The sequence below is a fragment of the Buteo buteo genome, chromosome 12, assembly GCF_964188355.1.
Source record: "Buteo buteo chromosome 12, bButBut1.hap1.1, whole genome shotgun sequence".
Lineage (NCBI taxonomy): Eukaryota > Metazoa > Chordata > Aves > Accipitriformes > Accipitridae > Buteo > Buteo buteo.
The window spans coordinates 34,530,865-34,556,402 of NC_134182.1; the positions used below are offsets into that span (position 1 = coordinate 34,530,865).

Genomic DNA, 25,538 nt, shown 5'->3' on the forward strand with positions numbered 1-25,538 from the left:
CCAAAATGTTTAAGTTTATCAATAATGTGAAACCACTGTTAAAGTGACATTTAAGCAAGCACATGGCATTCTTCTAAGGCTTTAAACGACCCACTCCTTTGAAGCCGCAGCTGGGAGTTATACCTGCACTTCTTTCTCTCAGCCATGCAAGGCTGCAGAAGAGCAAAGTTGGCTTCTTAGAACAATCTTAGAAGATGACTGCTAGTGCATTTCTTTCCCATATTAGTTAGAACCTCTCTAGATAAATCTATTCTTCCAAACATGTTCAGACTCACAGCCCAGCTTACTGTATTAGTACAGGGAGGAGGGGAAGCCACGGAAAGGGAGCTGTGCTTTTAAAACTAGAAACTGGATTCTCTTCAACCAATTTAACTTCTGACCTTCTCAGCTGTTGGATCAAGTTGTTGCAGCAGGCATCGAGCCAGACAAGTAAAACATAAGGGCATGCAAGTTGCTCTGCATTCACTCTCTGGCTGTCAAGCTACTTGCAGAAGAAAGGTGCAACATGTCAGATTGAAGTAACTTTTATTTAAAGATTAAAATCTGCTGCCAATCAGAGTAATGAAAAGTGAAAACTTAAATGGATTTTTTTTTTTTTTTATTCCTATGTCAGAGATAACTAAATGGGGCAGTGGGCTAAAAAAAAAAAGTTAGCAGCATCAACTAGCAGAACAAGTCATCGAGTAAGGAAGATCGTGCTGGACTCCTACACTTTCATAACTGCTTTCTAGGTTCAAGCAGTTGCTGTGAATGACTGCATGGTGAGCTGTTAATCTCATTTTTATATGTGTTCTAGAAATCTGGATATAACTTAAATGAAAATTAAGTAGATACAATGTTAAAATGTTTTGAAAAAGTTTAATCTTACAGACATAAAATGAAAGAAAGGTATATTTACTGGACCAGAGGGCTTTGAATGAGAACTGTGCTTTATTCCTTTCTGTCACAGACAAGCTGCATGACCAGGTATGCAAGCCAGGTATGCCTTTTGTGGCAGTAATCTTTCACGCAAAATTGAAATTACCTATTTTCTACAGCAAAAAGTGTTGTACAAAGAGGGACTAGAGTTATCTTATAGAGTAATCATTTGTTTCTTCAGTAAGCTACACAGTCACCCACCATTCATGTTTTCAGTATGTTCTCTGAATTGAAATCACAGCGCCAGTGAAGTGAGAGCAAAAAATTCCACCTTCTGCAGTGGGTCCCACATTTCACCCTGTGTGTCTGTGTATCTTTGAGTCTCAAGCAGCACTCATACTAATGAAGACATAAAACAAAACAGCAAGTTTATGAAAGGCACAGAAAATGAAAACTTTATTTTTCTTTTGCCTGAAAACACACCTCTGCCTCCCCTGACTAAAGTGTCAATGTCTATAAATTCAAGACCAAGTATATTACTCATATAGATTTTATTACAAAGTTTTAGCAAAACCCCTAACGGAACGTAAAAAAGTATACAAAAATTTAACAGTTCTTTAGAAAAAATATTTTAAAAAATAGCGAGAATCATGCTTGTCCCTGAACATAGAGTTCATAGTTTGCCTTTAACACAAATTCGAAGTAGGCACTGTATTTCAAGCTGCCAAGTTCGTTCGCTTGTAGGAAGTCCTTCACCTCTGGTAAATACTCACTTAACTGAACTCCTACAACACAAAACATTTTATTACAGCACTTATAAAAAAAGTACTTTGCGTTAGCAGCTAAGATCATTTTTAAGTAAACACTGGTGCCTGCCTCATAGTTTAATTACTCTTTTGGAGTTGAGAAGATCTAATTCTATTATACATGTCAAGAAATACAATAAAGCTTAAGTAGCCTGTAAAACCAAGATAAAAACAAAATAAAAATTTCCTACCCAAACACAGCTTCTCAGTGAACTTATTAAACCTAAAATCCTTAAACCTAAAATCCAAGTCTTCACATAACATGTCACCAAAATAAATAAATAAATAAGAAAAGAAAGATCAACAGATCAGTCATATAATAAATATTTATATCATCAGTTGCAACACTTCAGTCTGGGGTGTGAAAATCTTACAAAAGGAAAGAAATTGACAGGATTGAACACACAAAACTATGACTGTTCTGAAGAACTTCACTTTTGTATTTTCGACATGCAGCTTTCTTTGTTCTGGAAAAAGTTCATATGCAGTAATATTTAAAACAGATTTTGACTCTAAATTGCTTCTCTCCCCTCCCCAGCTATAACTTCCATGGCAATAACTTCCCATCATCAGCTTTAACTTGGGGGGTGGGGTGTGTGCGTGGGGGGGTGTTCATTATTTTTTTTGTTTTTAGGGAGGGAAAACAAAAACAAAAAAACATTTAAGCTAAAATAGATTAAGATCTTCTGAATGACAGATAAATAGTTAGTAATCCCTTGTTTTACAGAAGATATGTATTTAACTCCAGAAGACATACTTTACTGTACAGTAAGGAACTTCTAAAAATCTGACAGCTGCCCTACTGAGCAAATAATTTGAGGGTACTAAGATTATAACCAAGAAATCTGCTCCTCTCTCATCCCCTCAATATTTTACAGAGACAGAATTAGCTCTATATGATTGTAATTGTCTAGTGGAAGATATATATGGAAGTTTTTATTACTCTGAGAATTTATTAATGCTACTTTTATATAGTAGTGTTCATCTTAAGCAGCTTTTGAAACAACCGAACAATTTCAAGAAGTTCAATTATATTTAAGCACACTTTACCTTCTTTCAATAGTTTTTGTAGTATTTTCACAAATATACTATCTTTAGATGCTTCAATTGGATCATCTTTACCATCTGAACTGGACCATCTGCAAGTCAAAGAATAATTTGTTGAAAGAATTGCACAGATGAAATCAAATGAAAACTAACAAGAAAAAACACACAGGAAATTTGATAAATTACCAAAGGTGACTAATACATGTTCACACATAAGTGTAATGTGCTTGGCTACAGCTCAAAGCAAGAAGTTTTTTTCTATCTTGTGTTAATTATTCCAGGAGTAAAACTGCAATACAATTGCACTACTATAACATAGTCTAGTTAAGAAGACAATAGAAATGCTTCCCATCTTCTAAACTGTAAAAGAAAACATTTCTTCAATAAAATAAAAAAATGTTATCCATCAAGATAAGAATTACTATTGTCAGTAATTATATTTTACAATTGAGATGATGCACGTATAGATTTATTTTCTGGTAGAATAAACCAAGAGCAGCAATTTGCTAACATATGTGAAAAAAACCTCCCCACAAACAAAAAAGCAAACACTGAGAAAAGGAAGAAGGAGAAAAAAAAGTGTAAAATATAAGGTGCAGGCCTGTAACAGCACACAGAGACACAAACTAAATACAGTTTGTCTCATTTGTGAAGGTGAAGACTAATGAATGCAAGTCCCATCTGTGATAAAAAAATCCCAAACAGATTTTTCTAAGAGAAAGATTATCTTAAAGGACAATTTTTCATCCTTGCAGAGCTTTATATGTAGTAGTTTTAAGTCAACATCAACATAACTTCTGTTGTTGTGGTTCTAACCTTTCAGCTGTTAGAATTTCCTGGTTCCATATGTCAAACTGCCAGTTCTCGTATCACTCCCTAAACCAACACGAACTTCCTTGGGCCAACGGGACATGCTTGCAACAGATCTGGACCTGGCTCCCAGAAGCCATTACTGACAAATCCTCTGTACTTCACTGAAACCACAGTTTTACCCTGGATGACACTTGGATGCCTAAACTTCTAGAATTTCATCTTTAACTCTACTGGGAAGAATATGAGGGAAGGGGTGGGGGGCTTTAAGGAAACAAATCACTCTTAGGCACAGAGGAGAACAGTGATGGCCCTACCAGAACGCCAGGAGCACACTCAGCAAGGCTCTCCATTCTACCCAAGAACTTTACCACCATTTGTAGCTGTTAATCTAGAAACCAGATGCCATCCTTAAAAGTAGGTACTGTAACATGTCAAATGCTTACTTTTGCACGCAGATGAAAGTTAACACTACGATCAACCACTTTGTAAGCCTTCGAGCCTTGCTGGACTGGAAACTCAACTGGGACATCAAGTTTTCTAAACACCATTCAGTGCAAAGTTCTATTCAAATTGCATCTGGTTAGCTAGTGGAGTGGCCACAATCTTGCCAGCATTATATATGATTTGAATGGTTTAAATATTATGTCCAAAACTCTATTCTTGGCCCATGGTAGACAGGACATAAACTAATTATTGGACTGGTGCCATGTAGGAGTTTCTGGATTCTTCTGACTTGAAAATAATAAGAAGGGAAGGAAACACTTGGAATAGTGTGAACCTGTTTCTGCATATTATTTATGTCATATGTGACAATAACTTAGTCATGCAACTAGGAATTTATTTTCTACAGACCACCGTCCTTTGGAATCTATCCTATGCATAAATGTGAATCCAAATGCTGCTTATTTGCATTTTAATCACAAATGGCACAGTCTATTTGGAATCTATTCTCTCCTCATCTTTTCTTCCTTAGGTCCTCTTGGAACATGGATGGGAGTTACAAAAGCTGGATAACTTCTGAAAATTAGAAAGGGCAGGGAGGAAATGCCATTTGAGTTATTTAACCTAGGAGAGAACAGTAGCACTGCTTGATGAGACGATTCTTCTGACCAACTGAATTCAGCCTGTATTTGGTGTTGAACATCCCTAAGAGTGGCTCTCTTAAGCAGTATTTAAGGCTTTGATCGCTTACAGTCAGGAATGCAGCTTTAACTCAAAGAGGTCATGAACTTGTCAGTGTGGTTCAATGGCCAAAAATTAGTGAAATAAAAATTTGCAGGAGTGACCTCTGCACATGTTGCTCTTCAAAAGCTTCTACCTTGAGATGCTTCAAAGGAAAAAAAAAAAAGTTTCGGCACTGGTCATTCTTTTTACCTTAGCGAAGGGTTCAAGAATGAAAGCTGCATGGCTACACTTCTGTCTCAGGTGCTGAGAATGCATAGTAGGTTGCCAGTGAGCTAAGCGAACAAAGTACTACAGGGTTTTTTTTTTGTTGAGGTTTCACTTCACAAATAAAAAGACACATTCAGATCACACACTTTATACTTTACTAACCTTATACTATGAAATTCAATCTTTTCTGTGAGCTAGAGAATAGTATACTAATATGTAATTCTGGAAAAGCTATGTCACAAATACTCCCAGTAATTTATATTTATATTGGACTTACCCATCTCTTTGGAGAGCCTTACAGAGAATTTTAAGTTTCAGATCATTTACATCCACTTCCTCTTCCTTCAATTCATAAAAGGAGAAGAGACAGGTAAGTTAAAAATTATTTTTTTTTAAAGAAATAATCACTCCGTCACACAGATTATACCAATGAATTAGATCCTTCAATTACTGAACATTGTTTTTAACACATGCTATTTTAACAGATGACCTGATCAGACTGTTGAAACACCAAAGACTGTTCACTTCCATTTGAAAACATGGCTCAGACTTTCTACATCACCACACGAAGTCAAGGCTCTTTTTTCAGCATGGCCAAGCTAACTGGCATGCATTAGTGTCCACATTAGGATGTATGTTTTATGAATATATTAGTAAATGTCTTCAAAAATACATATTTGTCTTGGAAAGGGCAGTCCCTTCATTGCACAGAAACTTTGAGATAATTGGTGTGAGAGCCCTTTTAAAAATATGTCAGAAAAAAGACCCTATATTTTTTCTACCTCTCAGTGTCCCAAAGCATCACATCTACTTTAAATTCCCCTCATAAGAGATAACAGAAACCATGAACACTTGAATTTAGAAGCCTGGAAGCAAGAGGATGGGTCTCAACTTTATGCTATGCTTTTGCAAGAGAAAAGCAGGGAAAACTAGGGAACAGCTAGTTTTTAGACTCTAAACCACCATCTCTAATTTGTGCTGAATGGTTCTACACAAGTTGTTAGAGACTCAAATATCTGAGCAAAAAGTAATTTTGAAATCTCATGTTTTTAGAGTGACATTTCTTTTATTTAGATGTAAAAAAAAATATAGTTGTCTCTGTTCATGAATTGTGTTGACAAAATTTAAGAGGAAATGAATTTAAAAGAGACAACCAAATGAGTTCACTCAAGTTTATTTTACTGCAAAATATTATTATTTGGACTATTTATGTTGTACAAATTAAGGTGGAAGTTAGGAAAAAAAAGCATTGAATTTTCTTTTTAAACTAAAGAGAACTAACTCAGAGTAACATGCTACTCTAAGTAGTAATACTCTCCTCAGTACACAAAATATAATATAGTACTAAACACAGGACAAGTAAACATATTCATACATAAAGCAAAAAAAAATACTAGTTAATAACAGTAATGTTATTCAAAAGAAAGTTTGGTAAAAGAAATGCAATTAAAACCAATTTAAAATCAATTTACATTTTAAAAACAATTTAATTATAAAGTTATTTGTAGTTATCAAACCAAAGTTAGTGAAGACCAACAAAACGGCACAATGGTGTTCGCAAAGCAATACTACAGAGAGGATTTTAACTTGAAGCCCTACCCAGACTAAGAGGAATTGGGATAATCAGAAAAGAGCTCTCATTTTCAATTGATAAGGAATACTTCTGCTAAAATAATACAACTTTAGCTTTTTAGCAAAGACTGTTGCTAATTTAGGTTTGATGCTCCGCAGAAGTTGATTTATTCATGCTTAGTGAAAGTTACTCCTGACAAGATACTAGCTCATAGAATGAGATGCAGTGAGAAAGCAGACAGCAAATCTGTGGTTCAATGCTATTTACATATTAAAAAACTGGTGACTATCCCACCTTATCTCATGACAATAGGAGAATCTGCCAATAGGAAAGATACAAGAACTAAACTACTGAAAACAGATGATCTTTGTCCTGTTTGTTGCTTCCCCCCCCCTGTAGGGAAGCAAGGCTCTAAAAAAGAAACCATAGACTATAAATGGGAAGTAAAGATGAGGAGCGTCATTTTTCTTAAATTATCTAAACCACATTTGGCAGTAAGTCTCCAGTGACTTAAAAACAAACTGAAAAAAAACCACATCAGGAGTTTTTTTAATTACCGTACACTAAGCTAATATGTTAACTAACTACAGATGCATCATCCTAGCTTAAATAATAATAAGTAAAAAAGTAAGTGTCTGGGTTAGAAATCCTTCAAAAACTTTTCCTACCTCATCAATATATTCCAGCAGATCAAGTGCTTTCTTGAAGTCATACTCATTGGCCCTTCTGTTCTCATCACATATGTACATCTATGATACGAGAGATTAACGTAGAAAATTATTTTTAGCCTACAAACTAATGTAACTGATATCATGGACAACTCATTGTGGGAAGACCACCATGTATTTTCCACTTACATGACCTTCTCATGAAAATATGTCTTGATTCAACTGCAAGTATTTTTATAGTAAGGAATATACTTAAGGTTTTAGAGCAGCATTCCACCTACATGACAATGGTCTGTGGACAAATGATATTGGATATAAGGCTGCTAGGTTTCAAATTTAAATGCCATTTAAGGCTGTAACATTCCTGGACTATTGTAGCCAGAGCTCAGCTCCACAAATAAGATCTCTGAATTATTTCGGTAATTAAGCTCAAAGCAATGCTTAAGCACACGTACTGCCTTTCACCTTTTAAAAACAGATGAGTTTGCTATCAATATTTCATCCCCTCCCGCCTCCCACTTCTAAATTAGTACTTCAAAGGAAAATTAACATTAATGCTCTTTTTATTTACACTTTCCAAGTTTCATTCTCGCATTTCAAGTAGCAAGCATGAACATTTGTTTGACAATAGAGACAATTCAGAAGGAAAACTGTCATGGTGCCAGTGCTTGCCAAGTCATGAGTGACACTTCCTACTCTTCCCTAATCCCACAAATAGCCTCACTTAAAGATACAGGTAATGATTTCAGAATCTGCTATGAGCGTTATTCTAAGAAATTGCGGAGAATGTAAACAAGCACACTATCAGCTTTTGATTTTCCACAAGATTACAGAAAAGTAAGGAGTTGCAAAACTGACAACCAGACAGGAACTGATTTGTCTTAAAATGTATTCTTGTTACTCATTGAATATCTTTTGTATGCATCACTGGATGGTAAAAATATGCTGCCAACAAGGCAGAAACAGTAAGGCTACTGGTTACTGGCTACCACCAGAAAGGGGTGCAGAAAAGGACTCAACGCTGTTAGTGATCCCAGTACTGGAACAGTTCATGTTTTTGTTTTGGTATGGGTTGGGGTTTTTTTTGTTTTTGAAAAAGGAAAAAAAAGTAGAGAGGCTTTGGGTGCCTCTTTGCAATAGGTGACCAAAAGCCTCTTCCTGCTTCTAGCCCTTTCTTTTTCTAGATAGCAGCATCCTTTCTCCACTAAGGTGGAATTCTTTGGTCCATCTACCTTCCAAGTTCTGCCCTACTGAGAATGTAACAGAAGGTAGAAATTGTCTAAGCCAGTTTTTGAATCTGAGACCAGTAAATCAACTTCTAGCACTGATTTGCTTTTTCTCCTAGCAGCACTCTAAAGCACACATTCAACAGGAAGAAATTTGAATGAAAAGCAGCATTCTGAAGTTTGGTGCTGGTAGAAACTAAGCAAAGATAAACCAATTCATCATATATCAGATATTAAGGTGCTTAGCAAGTCATATAAGGGATAAAGACAGCTGTGATCTTCTCATTTATTTTATCACACAGAGGCAGAAAACATACTGGAACTTTACCTGTGTAATGAAGAAAACACGAGATACTTACATCAATGAGCTGAGATGCAGACAACACTGGCATATCATTGAGGTTCAACTGTTTTTCTGCCAGTAATTGTTCAGGAAGTGTCTCCTGATGTAACAGAAAGCGTTCCTGTTCTGATATTTCTTGTAGTCATTTAAGGAAATGAATGTTTCATGTTATTATGGCAGAGTAGTAACTGTCAAGTCACAATATTATTCAGGTCTACAAGTGTTTATTATGAAGCATTCTATTCGGACACTCATCTATGTTCCTGAAGCACAGAAATACTTACACTTCAGTATTACCATCCTGGTGAACTAGTTCTTACTTTCCACTCAGGTTCCCTGCATAATGCAGACTGATAACTCTTCTTTTTTTCTCAAAACCACAAAATGGAGGGATTGGAGGGAGGCTGTTGCACTATGCAGCAAAGTAAGTTGCTTGCAATTTTAGGAGCTACCTTTTGGCTGAAGACCTGTGCCATGGACCTGCTCCATCTCATGAATTATTCCATTTTTGATTGTTTTATTTTTCAGTATGATCTGCTTCAGGGTTAGAAACTTATTAGGCTGAAACAATCAAAAAGGAATAATTTCAGCCACACTATGTGAACCCTGCCCTGCCCACCCAGTTCCATTGCATGGTAGAAAGGGGAAAATAATTCTAAGGAGCACTTTATCTGTTTAAATGGATAAGCAAAATGTGGTAGAAATAATTGTTCTTTCTTTATCAATAGGAAACTGATAAACAAAGAGCATAGTTTTAAAAGCTGTGTCATGTGTCAATATAGAAACGTGTAGCAAAGTCCAGACCAAATTTTGAGAGTACATTAGTCTACTGAAATAAAGCTTTGATTTCCTCATTTTTCTACAGTTTTCTTATTTAAAGATGAGATTCTTCACATCGGCATAGGCTTTTTTTTTTCCACAGTGGTGAGAAAAACAAATGGAAAATTTAAGATTTTATGCAACGTTTTATAATTTAAAAGGCAGATAACATATTATTATTACAAACTAAAAATAATTTGTAAAGGCTACTTAGTTATCATAATTATCCCTGGGCTTTTTCAACAGGATTTCTTTTAAGAATCGTACATAACATACACGGATAAACTCGCAGACAAATATAAGTAAGCTTGAGTAGTAACCTTGAGTAGTATTTCAAAGCTACCCCCTGGTGGCCAGAACCAGCTTAACTATTAGTGTAGAACTGCTTTTTCACAAACTCACAGAACCACGTGCTGCACAAACAGTATTGGGAAAAGGGTATTTTCCAAAGTGATAGGAATGGCAGAGCAGTGGACCCATTGCATTTGGTAAAGAAGCAAAATAGGTATTCCTACTTTACCCGTTAACATCCTTTCAGTTAGAGCATAATGAAACGCTGTCACTGTAACCTTTCTCGATACAGAGCAAGATGCTGAGAAAGCACTTCTTGATCACAAATGTATATATTTGCAGGTATATTATTACAATACAGCACAGTTACTGGAGTTCCTTCTACAGCCTAAGAGTCTCAGGACTTGAGAAGAATTCAGAATTGAGAGCCATTCAATAAACAGACTTTATGAAATTAAATCATTTTTACCTTGCACCTGAAACATAAAATGCAGCTTCATGAAAACACATTCAGTGAGAATGGTTTACAAGTTTCAGCCACTTCAGAACTGTCTATGTCTATGACATCTCAAAATACTGTGCAGCTTGTTATGTATGCCAATATTTTGCACGTTATTAGAAGTGAAAAGGTACAAATTTCCCATGCTCATAGTCCTAACTCACAGGTGAAAGTGAACACTGAGGTTACTGCCTCACACCATCTTCCTTATCGTTCCTGCAATGAGCAAAATCATCTGCCCATTTATCCTTACCACATTAACTTAGAGCCCTCAACCTAATAAATTAAGAATCTGCAAAATTAACGTGATACTAATTCAATAGACTAATGAAGTTATTATTCTTCATTTGCTCTGTTTTTATTTCTTACCTTCTATTTTCTCTTGCAGTATGTCTTCTGAGAAGTCAGATGCCAGTGCAGCCAATTTGCTCAAGCCAAGTAGCGTTTTCTTCTTTGCAAAATATCGGGTCTCCATATTTGCTAAAGTCTGCAACGTTCTGTGAGCCTGAAATTTATAAAGATATTAGAAATCAGTTTTATAAGTTAACATCAGAAGGTTAACAGATAAGGATTTAATCTGAACTGCAGTCTCACAGCTATTTATCATTTGTAATACTATAACCCTTATTTTTAAAAGTCGTACAACTTGCTCATTACAACTTTGCATTACACTCTTCAGGAAGAGACACAGATCTTTACTCCAATTATATAAAAAAAATCTTTCCATTACTAATCAGGACAAACTATCTTATGATCAAGGAAAAACTGCAACTTTGCATATTGTACCTCTGGGATCTTATTCAAGATATTCAAGACAAGGTGGCTTTGCCATAAAAGCCAGGCAAATATGCTTTGACAGAACAGTTGTGCATGCAGTTTGATTTACTTGTTAATTCAGGAATTTGAAAAAACAGAATTGTATGTATAACTGCTGCAGTAACCAAACATATAGGTAAGAATTTGTTTGTCTATCAAAGGAACAGAAAGTTTCTGAGCACTTACTCAGAAATAAACTATCCAGACTGAATTACTTGTATATTTTAGAGTCCTTGCCCCCTCTTCATAGTGCTTTGCTATAACAGAGAAAATCTCAGTTGACACAAATAGAATATTACAATATTCTCAGGGTGGGTTTTTTTGTTCTTGTTGGTTTTTGTTTTGGTTTGTGTTTTGGTGATGTTTTTTTTTAAGGGGCATACGGTATTATCAACCTATAATTTGCAATAGGGTACACGTTTCCCTGCTCTGCATACTTAATAAATGTGCACATGGACTGAAAGAAGCCATTTTTGTTTAGAAATAGTTGATTTGCTAAAGTGAAATACATTCATAAGTCTTGCAGAAGGAAGGAAAGACTGACCAGCTGGAAGTGGGGAAAGAATAACTGGACAGCCTACAAGGCAACAAAGGATCAAGTTTAAAAACAATGTCACGTTAATCTATCCACATGCACATCTGCTATTAAAAAAAACCCAACACTTTTAAACTATGCAAGTAAGTATTAAAGTAATCAATACCTTTTTTACTTTTGTGATATCTCCAAATTCCTTTGCTTTAAATAGTAACTCTTGAAATAAAAGTTTCAGTTTTTCCATCACTGGATAATCTGATAATGTTATTGATATTCACTGTAAACCCCCACAATTCCATCAAAGTAGTGATCACATAGCCAAACAAAACTTCCTTGATAAAAATATTAGTCACCACAAGGGATGAAAAGCAGCCCTAACTTCCATTACATGGTGCAGTGGCTTATATGATATACCAGATGGTGCCCAGAGGGAGGTTATTGGTAGTCCATTAATAATCTCTGTCATCTCTCCCCTAACTCATCTAGATAAGCTGTCTTTTGATGAAGAAGAGTCATAACTAGATTATTTGCCTACTTGAATATGTACTTGACCTGTTTAACATGTGATATTTCAGTTTGGTTGTATTTAAGAAACTCTACCTTTTGCAAATCCTGACTATTGATTTCATGTAACCAGCTCAGATGCTCGTGAGCTTGCAAGAAATTGGCCAGCTGTCCGTGCTGAGCAATAGGCTGAGACAACAGCTTCCCTCGCTTTCCTTTTTCTAGATACCAGCGAAACAGGAAATCTGAAAAATTCTGAAGATAACAGGAATATGAATACGTTTTAAAAGTTACATTTAAATATTTTGTTTGTCTTCTAAGGCAAAATGCTTCATGAAATACAATTGGGAAGAACATGGTAAGAACCTGCTTAACAAAACAAGACATACACACACATAAGCACAAAAATATAGTGTTGATGAAAAAACTTAAGAGTCCTGATAGAAACAGTGTTTAAAGAATTCATGAGCTACTCTGCAACAGATGCTGATAGACACAGCATCCTTCAATGGAAGAGAAGGAAGTGCCAAATGTAAATTCTTCATGTTAACCCACAAGAATGGAAACAGATTTTGCATCAGTCACAGTTCTAGTCTTATTTTCTTACTTGTTCCTTTGCCCCCCCTCGGAACTCTGTGCTTACTATTTCCTTTCATATATGTTTACTTTTACTGTCACTGTTTTTGAAACATTCCCTCCTATCTCCAAGTGAATGTACAACCTTAATTCTCTCAGTCATTGTTAAAAAACAATGTATTTAAAAAAAACAAAACAACAAAACTATCCTCAAAAACTTCAATGTGAAATAACTAATCAGGATTTGTGTTTGAGATTTAATTTAGTCTTTTCAGAGTAATTTACAATAATGCTAAATTTTAATTGCATTAACAATTTAAAAAATAAAGTTTAAAGAGGCCACTGGTCTGATATTCTATCCATTAGACTTGATCTATTCAGCTCTACATTTGCCACAGTAACTTCTTTTCAGAAAGTGTTCCATTTTTCCTTTAAAATAAAGCATGTAAAGAGGAAAGAAAAAAAAAAAAAGATAATTTATCCCCTTCTTTGGCAGTGAGTATTTAAGCCTCACTATTAAAAACGTTTACTATAATTTCTGTCCGTTACTGATACTTTGTTTTTTCTTATTAAAACAACCTTTCTGTACTCTCCTTATTAGGAAACCTGTAGACTGCAGGATTTCTCTTTCCATAGTTGTTGTGGAAAGCTAAACAAATTGATCTCACCAACTCTCAAATTAGGAAACTTTTGTCCCAGTCCCCCTCACTTCAAGTAGTGTCTACTGCCTTTTCCTAAAGCTTTGCAATTTTTTAGCACACTTCAAAGTTTTTACACCAGATTTTAATTGACACTGGAAAAACTGTCCAAGTACCTAGCAGGACAACAAAAAAGACCACAGCAAGACCCCTACCTTCCTACTCTTCTTAACTACTTTTCTGTTTACACATTTAACAATCTCATCTTCTCTTTTGGAAATTATCCTTAAATTTCTATTGTATTAGTTTAATAAAACAGCAGTACACTGACTACAGCACCTCAGTGAACAAGTCACAAAATGCTGAAAGCTGTTAAGAGTGAGACAATGTGTTTGAGGCACAAAAAAGGACACATGAAAAGCCACTGTCCATACAGCTAGCACCCGTATTTCTGCTGACTTGCTTTGCAGGGTCAGGGTAGAATACTCAATTGAGTTCTGCACAGTGAATGTTGACTTCAATTTTCCACATTACCCCTGTATGTATATGTAAATACATGCACATTAAAAACAAACCCAGAAAAAAAAAAGCCCCAAAAGAAATCATAACTTTTGCAACATTTCAGGTGCAAACTTATTATAAAACACTATCTGAAGGAAATAGACAAAAGAGTTACCTGATCTGCAAACTGACTCATGTAACGCTGTAATCTGGCCTGGTTGTCTGTCTGCTCACACATTTGCACCAGGATATCAAAGTCACAGTACTTCTCTGCTAAAGCAGCTGCCATCTGATACTGTCCCAGGGAAACTAAGTAACCAAGAAAAAGACATTATATCAAACAAGCTCGTCTTTGACCGTAAGAGGATGACCGAGGGCAGAGACCAGAAAAACGAAAACAACTTTCAAGTGTTCACATCAAGGAGATACTTACACATTCCCAAAGAAACATTCACCTACTGTATACATATCCTGTGCATGTGCAAGTTCACATACCTACCACCTGTATCCCCCAACACAAGAGGGAAGAAGAGAAGTTTAGAATACTAAAAGGCCAGTATACATCCTATTTTCTCTGAAAGTTGGTATCATCTGCTATTTGTGCTGGGTGGGACAGGGGGGAGGATTCAACCCATGACTTATTATCTGTAATAATAGCCACTTAATTACACAAAGTGAAAAAAAGCAGCAGGCAAAGGCTTTTGATAAAAAAATAGAACAAGTAAAGACAATGGGGTTTGTGTTAAAAATATATTATTTAAACTCTTTTGGGTTCAGTTAAATATGTAAAAGTTGTTAGACTACTCAATTTTGTTTGTAAGGAAATACGAAGTTTAGATTGAACATAATGATATCAAATGTATTTACAAGCAAACGGAGCCCAGAAATGTCAGTAACACTGAGAATGATAGTTTAAGAGACTCTTCTTAAGAATGTTTAAGAATGTTAGGAAGCAGTGATTATTAGATTGTTCTATTTATATAATTAATTTTTCATCTAAAAAAATTTAAACTTTATTAAGTAACTAAAATGTATTTACTCCAAGTTATTTCCACTTCAAAAGCGGGCTTTGCTGTCAAGTACTCATTAAAGACGTGACCACATCTGACACGTTAAACAACAGGTTTGATTATTAAATAATCAAGATTCAAAAAGTAACTTTTCCCTGATAAACACTAAACAAGCTTTCAGGCAGGTAAGTTTATGTCAACTTGCAACAATATAAACATTTAGAAATCCATGTATAAGTTATTTTCAGCCAAGTGGCATGGGATAAATTACTGCCAGAAAAATGTAACAAGTTAGCAAAAGAAAAAACTTCAAGCAACAATGTGTCTTATTACAGGTATGGGCATGGATGCAGTCCTGGATGCAATTCTGTAATCTGTTTTTATTTTGCAAATATCTCATTAAATCTTAAAACCAGTCGTTTATACTCTGAAGGCAAACATGTAGAACAAATAGAAATCATACACAGATGCCATTTACTCTATCAGATTTGCATAATTTCCTCATCAAATGGAACATTTAATCCTTGCATTAAGGAAAACGGACACTACTTACGGAGAGGAGACAAGAGTTCTGATCTTTTCTGCACATACTCCATTTCCAGACTGCTGTATCGCTCTTGATCAGCAGGGCGGTCCACAGATTTCAGCTGAGAAACATAGCCATCGAGAAAACAATCCAGTAGTGCCACCAACTGTTCAGCCACAATGCTACGGAGGTTACTGTCCACTTGGGGATACACCATCTTCAGAATGATTCCATGCTGACGTATTATTGCTGTACGAAGGCCACTAGATGCTTGAGAAAACAACACAGAAAACAATAACCCTGTCACCACAGGAATCTATGCTGAAGTATAACAAAAACATTACTATGTATAATGAAAAAACAATAGAAAGAAAAAAGCTAATAAACATTTTAATTTTAAAAATCAAAGCAATATTATAAAAAAACCCCGAACAAACCAAACACATACTCCCATCTACCTTTACATATTAAATTTGGCCAAAATGTAGTAAACAAAAAAGAACAGAAATAGAACCACCCCCTGACACAACACAGATCTACACCGTCAACTATCAGTACCAGCTATGTTTCAGAAGAAAAGAATCACTTGCATGATCTGTAAGCAAAGTAGAGAATACACGAGGAAAAGGCAACTTCTGTTAACCTGATTTAAATACTTGAATGTAGTCATCAAGATATAACACACCAAAATAGCTTGCATGGGTCCTGCTTTTCAAAAGATTTTTATCTTGGGAGCACTAAACAAGTGTGTTTTATAAGTAGAGGCCACAGGGAAGCTTAAGCACCAACTGGAAAGTGCTTGCTTCTGCAAACACTTGTACTGATAATTTTTCATGTTATTAAACCATCAAAACAAAACACAATTAAGGAAGTGGAGAATCATGAGTTCTTTCAAAACAGTTATAGATCACCTTTTATGATTCATTTTAATGTTACATATCCCATAGGTCTGCCAACCAGAACCAGTGCACACAAAACAAAACAACAAAAAATTAGTGTTGTTTCCCAAACTTTGGGTTTGTAGTCAAATCTGCAATGCAAGTTTTAAAGAATTATCATCAATACTGGACAAAATAAATGTTCATTGGTTCATTCCCCAAATGAAACCTTTAGCTTTTCCTATTCTTACTGACAGCCTTGTAGCAGCATTTAACAGCAAGTTTAACATTCAGATTGAAATTAATGTGTTCTGAAACTCATGAAAAGTACTTTTTGTTTAGGATAGATAATTAATAAACTAAGTAATAATAATTTCTCACCTGTCCATGGAATATATTCAGGTTCTCTTTCTGGAAGCTCTCCTGTTTTATATAAAGAAGCTTTCGATTGACGGTACTGACAGGCAGCTTGTAGCATGTCCTATTTAAAGGCAAGTACGTAAGTATTTTTTAAAGCCTACCCGCATATACACAGACCATAAAAGACATTGTCTTTTACAATTCCAAAATGTTCTTTTAATATTGCCTTCTTTCTACGTCACTTTCTCAGCTGTGCCGAAGAGCACATACTGACTGAGCAAGACACCTCAGTGCTCCAGCACAAGCTCTTCGCTCTTTGTTACGTACTCATGCTTTCAAAACTCCTAACAATGCTGCAACTTCTCAAACTCTCTTTAGCAGTGGCTCAAGAGGAAAAGGAATGTCCCTAATTCCACGTGAGACCATCTTTTCCTTCCTAATATATCTGGACATGTGAAAAGTGCATTCACTTTTGTTCTTGTGTCAGTAACTCAAATGTGCTGCACTCAACTTGTTGATTGCTCTTCAAGATTTACCTTCCCCTCCCACAAATATTTTAGTTAATGCAGTTCTATACCTTAATGATGTTGTTCACGTTGACAACTATCTGGGCCCACTCAATTGATTCAATAGGCATATCTTTCAGGATTTGTTCCTCTTCTTCCAGTAAGCATTCAAAGATGGAATCTATCTGGGACACCTTAAAGATAGAAAGAAAAACTGCACTAAACACAAACATATCCATTACCAGCTGATACATGAAAGCCAAGTTATGAGAGTTTGTCACGGTTTTGGCTGGGATGGAGTTAATTTTCTTTCTAGTAGCTGGTAGAGTGTTATGTTTTGGATTCACTACCAGAAGAAGGTTGATAACACACTGATGTTTTCAGTTGTTGCTAAGTAGCATTTAGACCAAGTCAAGGATTTTTCAGCTTCTCGTGCCCAGCCAGCAAGAACGCTGGAGGGGCACAAAGAGTTGGGAGGGCACACAGCCAGGACAGCTGACCCAAACTGGCCAAAGGGGTATTCCATATCACGGGATGTCATGCCCAGTATATAAACTGGGGGAGAGTTGGCCTGGGGCGGGGGGGGGGGGGGCAGTGCAGATTGCTGCTCAGGAACTAACTGGGCATAGGTCAGGGAGTGGTGAGCAATTGCACTGTGCATCACTTGCTTTGTATATTCCAATCCTTTTATTATTATTGTCATTTTATTATTGTTATTATTATCATTATTAGTTTCTTCCTCTCTGTTCTATTAAACTGTTCTTATCTCAACCCACAAGTTTTACTTCCCCCCCCGCCCCGATTCTCTCCCCCATCCCACTGGGTGGGAGGCAAAGTGAGTGAGTGGCTGCATGGTGCTTAGTTGCTGGCTGGGGTTAAACTATGACAGAGTTATACAGAAAATAAACAAACGCTAGTAGAAACCACATCAATAACCAAAAATATTAAAAGGTGTCAACTACCTAAATGGATAATGATATCACCAGCTTATGGTTCATACAATTCTTAGAATACAAGAATGGCCTTCTGTCTGGACTTAAATCTTGGGGGGGTTGGAGGGGGGGAAATCTCACTTTTGAAGGCAACCCCATAAACTTTCATTAAGCATATTCCTCTGCCTTCTGAAACGTTTGGCAGTAGAACCTTTGTTAGATAAAGTATACTGGATAACATACCTGCTTTAAAATAGTAGACAATTATTTCTATTGTCTTTTATATTTATTTTTCTCCATTAGCAACTACTGTCCTCTACAGGAAAAAAAATTCCTAAGAATAAATGTTTTGTGCATAGTTCTTCTCAAGAAGGAAGAAAGAAAGAAAGACTGGGTGCTTGACTGGAATGCAGCATAAACTGAGAACTAGCTTAGATGCACTAAAGTTAGAGAAGACAAAAAATTATGAGAGACTGAATTGATACAATTCCATCCAGGACAGCTCATCAAAGCAGCCCTCCTATCTGGAAAGCTTCATATTCTGTAATTCACCCCTTAACAATGATAATTTAGCACACATTTTCTGATGTGCCAGAGCATTTCACTTGTCTCTTTCATTACTCATCCATGTTGGTTAGTTGGAAATCATAACAACTTTATTTCTGCTACATGAAATTTGTCAGAATTCATGTTTCAGCTGCAGACATAAAAAAGTATGTACACTAAAGTGAGGAAAATACTACCACACCATCCCTATTCAAAGAGAAATTGTATAAAGTTTAATTGATTTTTAAAGGGAAAAATTTCAAAGTATACATTAAAGTATACAAATCAAATACAAATCATCAAAGTATACATTGCAACTTTTACTACATGCGATACTATACAACGATTCAGAAATAACAGGTTTCTTACCTCTCGAAAGAACACATCTGCAGGCGTAAGACTTGGTGGAATGTCACACTCCCTTTTGTTTAATGCGATCAGTATAGCAGCATTCACTAGATCAGGCAGCCTGGAGTGGTGATTCTTGAGAACAATAGTTGCTGCTAGTTTCTCTGCATGCTCACAGAGCAACAATCGAGTTGCCATCGGCATCCCTCGTACTGGAAAACTGCCCAGACGTTCAAATGCACCAACCTTTTATTAGAAAAAAAAACAACATCACATGCACTTTAAACAATGTTCTAGAAGAATTACTTTAAGACAAAACAATACTCTACTGTGTGTGCTAGTACCAAAAGAACAGGAAAATTTTACCTGGTGAAGAAACTCAATGAAGAAGGAATGTGCTTTTGTCTTATCCTCTAGCTGATGAAGAAGAATGAGAGATGTGTTGCTGAAGCCAGCTGCTTCTGAAAAGAGAAAAAACTTAGATCAGAGCACTTGATGTCTTCATTTCTTTGATAACTATTTTTTTTTGCCTCTGAGGTAAACATATTTCTATAAATTTCTATAGTGTTACTGCACTGGTACTTTAAGTATGTGCACACACATTTATATATTGCTTACCATGCTATTTTTAATGTGGCTTTTGAACTCTATCATAGCTGAAGTAAAGCCTTTGAAAGAAATAAAGTATCTTTAGATCAGTACAACCATTCTGAAGCACTCAATTCATTATGCTGCTAAAATAGCAGCTCACCAGCTTGTTAAAGTTTTAGTAAGATTCAGATTCAAACTACCAAGATACAAAAACTCAGAACTATCACTACAAACAAAATTAGCAAGACTGTTTCCAAGAAGCTATCAATTTTCACTTCTTGCTTTAGCCAGGCCTAAATGCAGATAAGCCGCCGAACTAAAAATAAAATTGATCCAGAAAATACTAAGGATCTGATGTCTGACAATTTCTAACTGGCTGCCATGCAGAAACAACAGCAGGAAGCATCATCCATATGTAACTATTTACCACATGAATTTTCAAACTAAGTCTCTGCTCAGTAACTGGCAACTGCTGCCTAGAGGTCCTGGGGACAGTTTCAAATTAACACTGTGCATAAGAGACAGGGAAGTGTGAACAAAGAAGTTTCTTCCTCAGAACATGTCTGCTTCAATCCTTCATGTACAACAAATACTCCAAAATAAATTTCTCTAGTCCTCTTTTAGGCAGACATAAATACCAATGTCCCAGAGAGATACGAGCTCACTCTACCCAGGACCCAAGCCTCCCAGAAGCTGTGTAGCCACACTGACAAAGAGCGAAGCATAAGCAAATAGACTCTTTCTCTCAACATATCTGTTTGTGGAAAATAATTTAGATCTATCCAAGGAAACACTAAAGTGACATCACCTGCTCCTTGCATAAAGTACCCTTCTCAGAAATGTTTTCTTTGCTGTTTGTGTTTAGTATATGAAGTCAAGAACTAACCACAGTAGACTGCAAGTTTATCTGGTGGTCTCATAGGATGCATCTTTTAGCCTTTCTGGAAATACATCTAGTGGTAGAAGAGGGCAAGGGACATCTGTGCCTTTTTTGCAGAGCTCAAAATATAATTTTATCTAGAGTACTATAGAGAGTTTTTTCACAACAAAACCCCAAAACAAAACCCCAAGAAAAAATCCCCACACCATTATGTTTACCTTCAGGTACAGATTCAGCCCATCTTGGATCGGAGGCAGGATAATCATCCATTAAGTCCACACTGATCTGAGTCACTGCCCTATCCAATTCAGCATCAGAATCCAGCTCCGCATTACTTGGAAAGAGCTCCACTACCATGCTTTGTGCATTGACTATATCTTTTCTGAAATGAAGGAAATACAAAGTATGTGAAATAAAAACAATAGATAGGATTATAGGAACTTAGTAGGATTTTCTGATATGCTTTTTGTACAGTGCTTTAAATTATATGCATCAAGCACTGTTTGGGATATCTTTAAACTAATTATGGATAAAAGGTATTCTGACTCTACGGATAAAAGGTATTCCGATTCTTTTAAAGCAAGGGGGCTGCACAATCTATAAAACAAAAAAGTACAAACCAGGAAGTGATTCAAGTCACTTTTTATTTTATTATCCCTATCACTGTTATTTAAGAGAAAAGATTCATCATACAGAGCTAAGTCTGGATGTCTCTGGTAGCTAAGTCACCAAATTTCTATTCCTTGCATTAAAATCCTCTCTTGAGTACATGTAATCACTCCCACAAATGGCGGTAGAGTAAAAGCTCTCAGGAAAATGCTTCAGCAAATATAATGCATTATTCTTATTTGCTATAATTTCAGAGAACCCTCTTCTATTCGGGTCAATAAGTAAAAGAGTAAGAAGAATCCAAATGCTTAAACCTCCAGTGTATGAAGTTGTACTGAAGAACTCTATGTAAGAAGTATGCAATATTCACAAAAAGCACTGATTTGATTTTGTGACTAAAAATTATAGTATTCTGACTGAGAAGGGATACTGTGATTCCAATATATCATCTGCTTTTGGAAATACTTAAAATTTTTCATGAGACTTTCATTCTGAATGTTTATGTAACCAAGATATCTTGAAATAAAAACCATCAGTGCATCCAGAAATTGCACAAAGGTTTACTAAAGCAAACTATATTTTTAAAAACTAGAATATACTGAATCTTCTATTAAACAACCTTCCATTATTTGCTCTGCATCAACTGCTTGGCTATTTAGACAGGCCATTGCTACATCTGTTCTGTGGACAATTTCTCCATTCATTTTACCACACTATTTTTCTGGAAAAAATCTGAATCAATACTATACACATCGTATTATTAATTTCTTCTCATTTCATAAATACAACCCAAATTTTCATCAAAACAACATTAAACTTTCATACTGTTCCACACCGTTTTCCTTACTACCTCCTACTTTCTTCTGACCCTGTTTCTAACCCCCTTGTTCACATCTTCAGTGATACCAACTTTCATATTTGTTATCTGTGCTCTCAGACCGTAGCTACTTCAGTCACCTCAGGACCATCTGCAGCAACAGTTCTGTTTACTGACATGTCCACTTGTGAATACATGCAGATTTTCTTTCTAAAATCTGTGCATGTTTACAGATCTTGTTTTGGTATCCTTTATTATATGTGCCTAACCTCCCTTATAATCTTCTAACTCACATGCAGCTCTATGTCAAAAGCACTCCTACTTCCTGTTATCTTAAATCTGTGCTTTCCAAGTTTTAAGACTCTTTAAGGAGATTAGTCCTAAGAGGTTTGTGGGTTGGTTTGTTTTGTTTTTTAAATAAATATATATTGAAAACAATCCCCTCTAAATATAATTAATCTAAGTCTACAGCTCTGTTTATCTTATCTCTCCTCTTCCTCCTTTGTTTACATAACTTAGCTCAATATCAAACCTTTCAGAGGCATTGCATGCCCCCCAACAGCCAGGTTGCTTTTGATCAGGATAGTTTGATGAACAGTGTATTTCCTTCCATTCCCACTCCCCCTACATCAGTCAGTCTAAAAAAAGGTATCATCTTGCCACAGAATCTGCCATGCTAGTTATTCTTCATGGCCACATAAATAGTAATTAAATATATTCAAAAGTACTACTGAAAACAGCTATGCAAATAAAAATGAAAAAGAAAAGGAAAGAATGTTTTTTTAACAACAAAACACCATTTACTAAAAGAATAAAGAAGTCAAACCAACAAAGTTTAAAGTTGTTTCACTGGCAGTAATGTAACATCACAGAGTTTATGCAAAGTAATCAAAAAGTCATTGAGATTATAGAAGCCTGCTCCTTTCTAGCATGTATTACTTCTTCACTAGCTCAAGACGTATCTAACACTTTCCTAATAAAGATGTGCATGTGTCATTAAAAAAGCTTTAATTAACACAGCACAAGAGTATCTTTACCACGACAATCTCTCACTCAAATATCAGAGTGCCTTCAAGAATAACAAACAAACAAAGCCTCAAAAATTAAGTGCAATTTCTACCTGCAGTACTGTAGAAAAGCAGTTTTCAGTAATTTAGTCTTATCTTCTTGAGCTATAATTTCCAGCCTACTGGTTGCATCAAATGCAGGACTCTGAAAATGCAAAGTAAAAACTTCAGCTGAAACACAAATACCAATCTCATTATGAAATGAAAACAATTTTTCTAAGTAGCAACAACAAAGATTTAAAATAGAAATGCCAGCTGGAAGCAGTTATGTTTATTAAGCCAAACATAAGCCCGCAAGATTCATTGTAATGCAAGTCATGCTTACACCAATTTATTTCACCAGTCAAACTTTTAATGGTAATTTTAAGTATTTTAACATTCAAACCCAACATTTTAGACAGAATTTAAAAGGTATTCATGAGTACTATCACCCACAAAAACAATATAAGTGCAGACAAGTCTAACTAGAGATTAATCCAATAAGAAAAATACAGTTCCATCTGAGCAATCACCACAAAGGTCTTCCACTAAATTACTAGTTAATAATAACTGATTTTAAAAGTGATTTAATTGGAATAAGGATTGAAACTCACTATTACCACAAAGAAATAGTCTCTAATTATATTGTAACAGCTTTTGTATTCTTCCCTCCCACCCCAGGGACACCTCCACGGCACATACATTTTAAACAAAACATGTCTGATATAAAAGCTTAATAAATGCACATTGCCCAAAATATCAATAAAAATACTTCAACATAGTTTTGTAAGACTATATTAAAAATATATATAAAACAAGGCAGAAATAAAATTCAGCCACCATACAGCCCTTCTCAGCTTAGCCTCTAAGCTTTTCACGGCATGATAAGAAAAAATTGTCTCTTACATGCACAAAGGAACAGACACAAAAGACTGAGGAAACTATCCTGATCGAAAAGTGAGAACAAAGTCTGAGTCTCTGCTGTAGTGTTATATCAGGCCTAGTGACATACAGTAATACATCCACATGGAAAAAAAAATAATTCATAGAAAACTTGACTTCAAAAAAACAGGAAAACAAAAAAGTTATCCAAACTGGCAGATGTTGTAAAGTTTCTTGGGTTTTGAAAACTGCCTTTGTTACAAGTGTTTGAGTCTCTATTTAAAAAAACCCCACCACTTTAAAACTCAAAACAAGCTAGGATTTCCACAATGAAAAGTCAAAACTGCCAGAAAAACATTTTATTTCTACCCTCAGTTTTCAACCAGCCAAGCAAACAACCATTACCTCACTTCTTGGTCCAGCAACAGAAGAGGACAGGGAATCTTCAAGGTCTTCAGGAAGCACAGAAATGTTTTCCCGGGACAAGATGGTGATAAGTCCACTTTTTTTGGTAAAGAAGATGGGGAAGCTAGTACAGGAACCTGCTCCCAAAATGCTATCTCCTAAGATAAGGGGAGAGGGGGGAAAAAAGAGGAAGAAAAAAGAAAAAAGACACACATAAATGTCACTTTAATTCAAGAACAAAATGTAACAGTTTCATAGACAATTATTGAATTTTGTCATGAACCAACCAACAGCAGTTGACAACTGCACCTGATTTACAGAAGTTGTGGATACTATTTGCTACTAAAGATGCAGATTTCCAGATACTGCAAGTTTAGGGGGGGGGGGGGAGGAGAAGAAAGGAGGGGAAAGAAGAGAAAAAGGAGGAGAAAAAAAAAAGAGGACTAAAGAGAAATAAAAAGAAAAGGAGGGAAAAAAGAAAAAAAAGAAAGAAATCAAGATTCAGGTGGTTCAAGTTCTACCTAAGGACTGATGTGCACATCCTACTTGAAAACACCTCTGAAAATCAAGGATGACATACTTAGAGACATCTGACACAGGCACCTAGTATGTATTTTAGACTGAGCCTTGACCCAAAGTTAACTTCAAGAAAAAAAAAAAAGTCTATAGTGAATGTTGGAAGAAAAGAAAACCAAAAAGGGCAAATAATCCCACAAACAAAACTCCCACCCTTTCATATACCACGAGTGGGGATCTACTTCATTTTTGTCCAAAACACTGTAGAGAAAGCAATAACAATACTGAATTTCACGTCAGTGCTTTCTCCATACTCTCATGAGAAACTCCCAACTTGAAAGATTTAATAAAGAGAAAAAGGAGCGTAAATATGATTCTGCTCTCCAAGAAATCTAAATACTGTAAAAACATTCAATTAGAAAGTATCAACAAAATGTGATTATTTTTTTTTCCCCTGCATGTTACCTTGTATGCCAAATACGATTTTCTCCTGTGGTAAAGAAATTCTTCCAGTTCCAGTGGAACAAGCAAACACTTCATCTTCCTTATAGAGGTAAGCTGCATGGCTAAAGTAATCTGGGACTACCAGACAGCACAACACTTCCTCTTCTGACTGAAAGTGTTACATAAGAACAATATCACATATATAATCAAAACCTTAAACAAACATCTAACATTTTAAAGGCTGATCTGAGTTGCCTGAATTTGTTTTCATCTTTAACAAGAAGATATGGATATAACTTACAACCTAAAAAAACAAACAAAACCACTTTTAATTTGC

General features: G+C 35.7%; 1 protein-coding gene and 1 long non-coding RNA gene across 5 annotated transcripts in view; one reads left to right on the forward strand and one right to left on the reverse strand.

Moving 5' to 3' along the window:
• Positions 1 to 621: 621 nt before the first annotated feature.
• Positions 622 to 10,859, forward strand: LOC142038171 (uncharacterized). The gene is made up of 3 exons (XR_012652535.1): positions 622 to 761; positions 4,498 to 5,286; positions 10,724 to 10,859. It is a non-coding gene; the product is annotated as an uncharacterized LOC142038171 (long non-coding RNA).
• NUP133 (nucleoporin 133) overlaps positions 755 to 25,538 on the reverse strand; it is a 42,690-nt gene continuing 17,906 nt past the window's right edge. For all 4 annotated transcript variants that reach the window (XM_075043299.1, XM_075043298.1, XM_075043297.1 and 1 more), the window contains 17 exons: positions 25,223 to 25,370; positions 24,242 to 24,399; positions 23,029 to 23,120; positions 20,701 to 20,864; positions 19,378 to 19,472; positions 19,033 to 19,257; positions 17,257 to 17,379; positions 16,701 to 16,800; positions 15,469 to 15,711; positions 14,081 to 14,214; positions 12,287 to 12,445; positions 10,705 to 10,840; positions 8,743 to 8,861; positions 7,158 to 7,238; positions 5,194 to 5,258; positions 2,715 to 2,803; positions 755 to 1,643 (listed from right to left, as the gene is read on the reverse strand). In XM_075043299.1, coding sequence (XP_074899400.1) covers positions 1,507 to 1,643; positions 2,715 to 2,803; positions 5,194 to 5,258; positions 7,158 to 7,238; positions 8,743 to 8,861; positions 10,705 to 10,840; positions 12,287 to 12,445; positions 14,081 to 14,214; positions 15,469 to 15,711; positions 16,701 to 16,800; positions 17,257 to 17,379; positions 19,033 to 19,257; positions 19,378 to 19,472; positions 20,701 to 20,864; positions 23,029 to 23,120; positions 24,242 to 24,399; positions 25,223 to 25,370 — 2,268 coding nt within the window. In that variant the 3' untranslated portion in view covers positions 755 to 1,506. The remainder of the gene's footprint in view (positions 1,644 to 2,714; positions 2,804 to 5,193; positions 5,259 to 7,157; positions 7,239 to 8,742; positions 8,862 to 10,704; positions 10,841 to 12,286; positions 12,446 to 14,080; positions 14,215 to 15,468; positions 15,712 to 16,700; positions 16,801 to 17,256; positions 17,380 to 19,032; positions 19,258 to 19,377; positions 19,473 to 20,700; positions 20,865 to 23,028; positions 23,121 to 24,241; positions 24,400 to 25,222; positions 25,371 to 25,538) is intronic.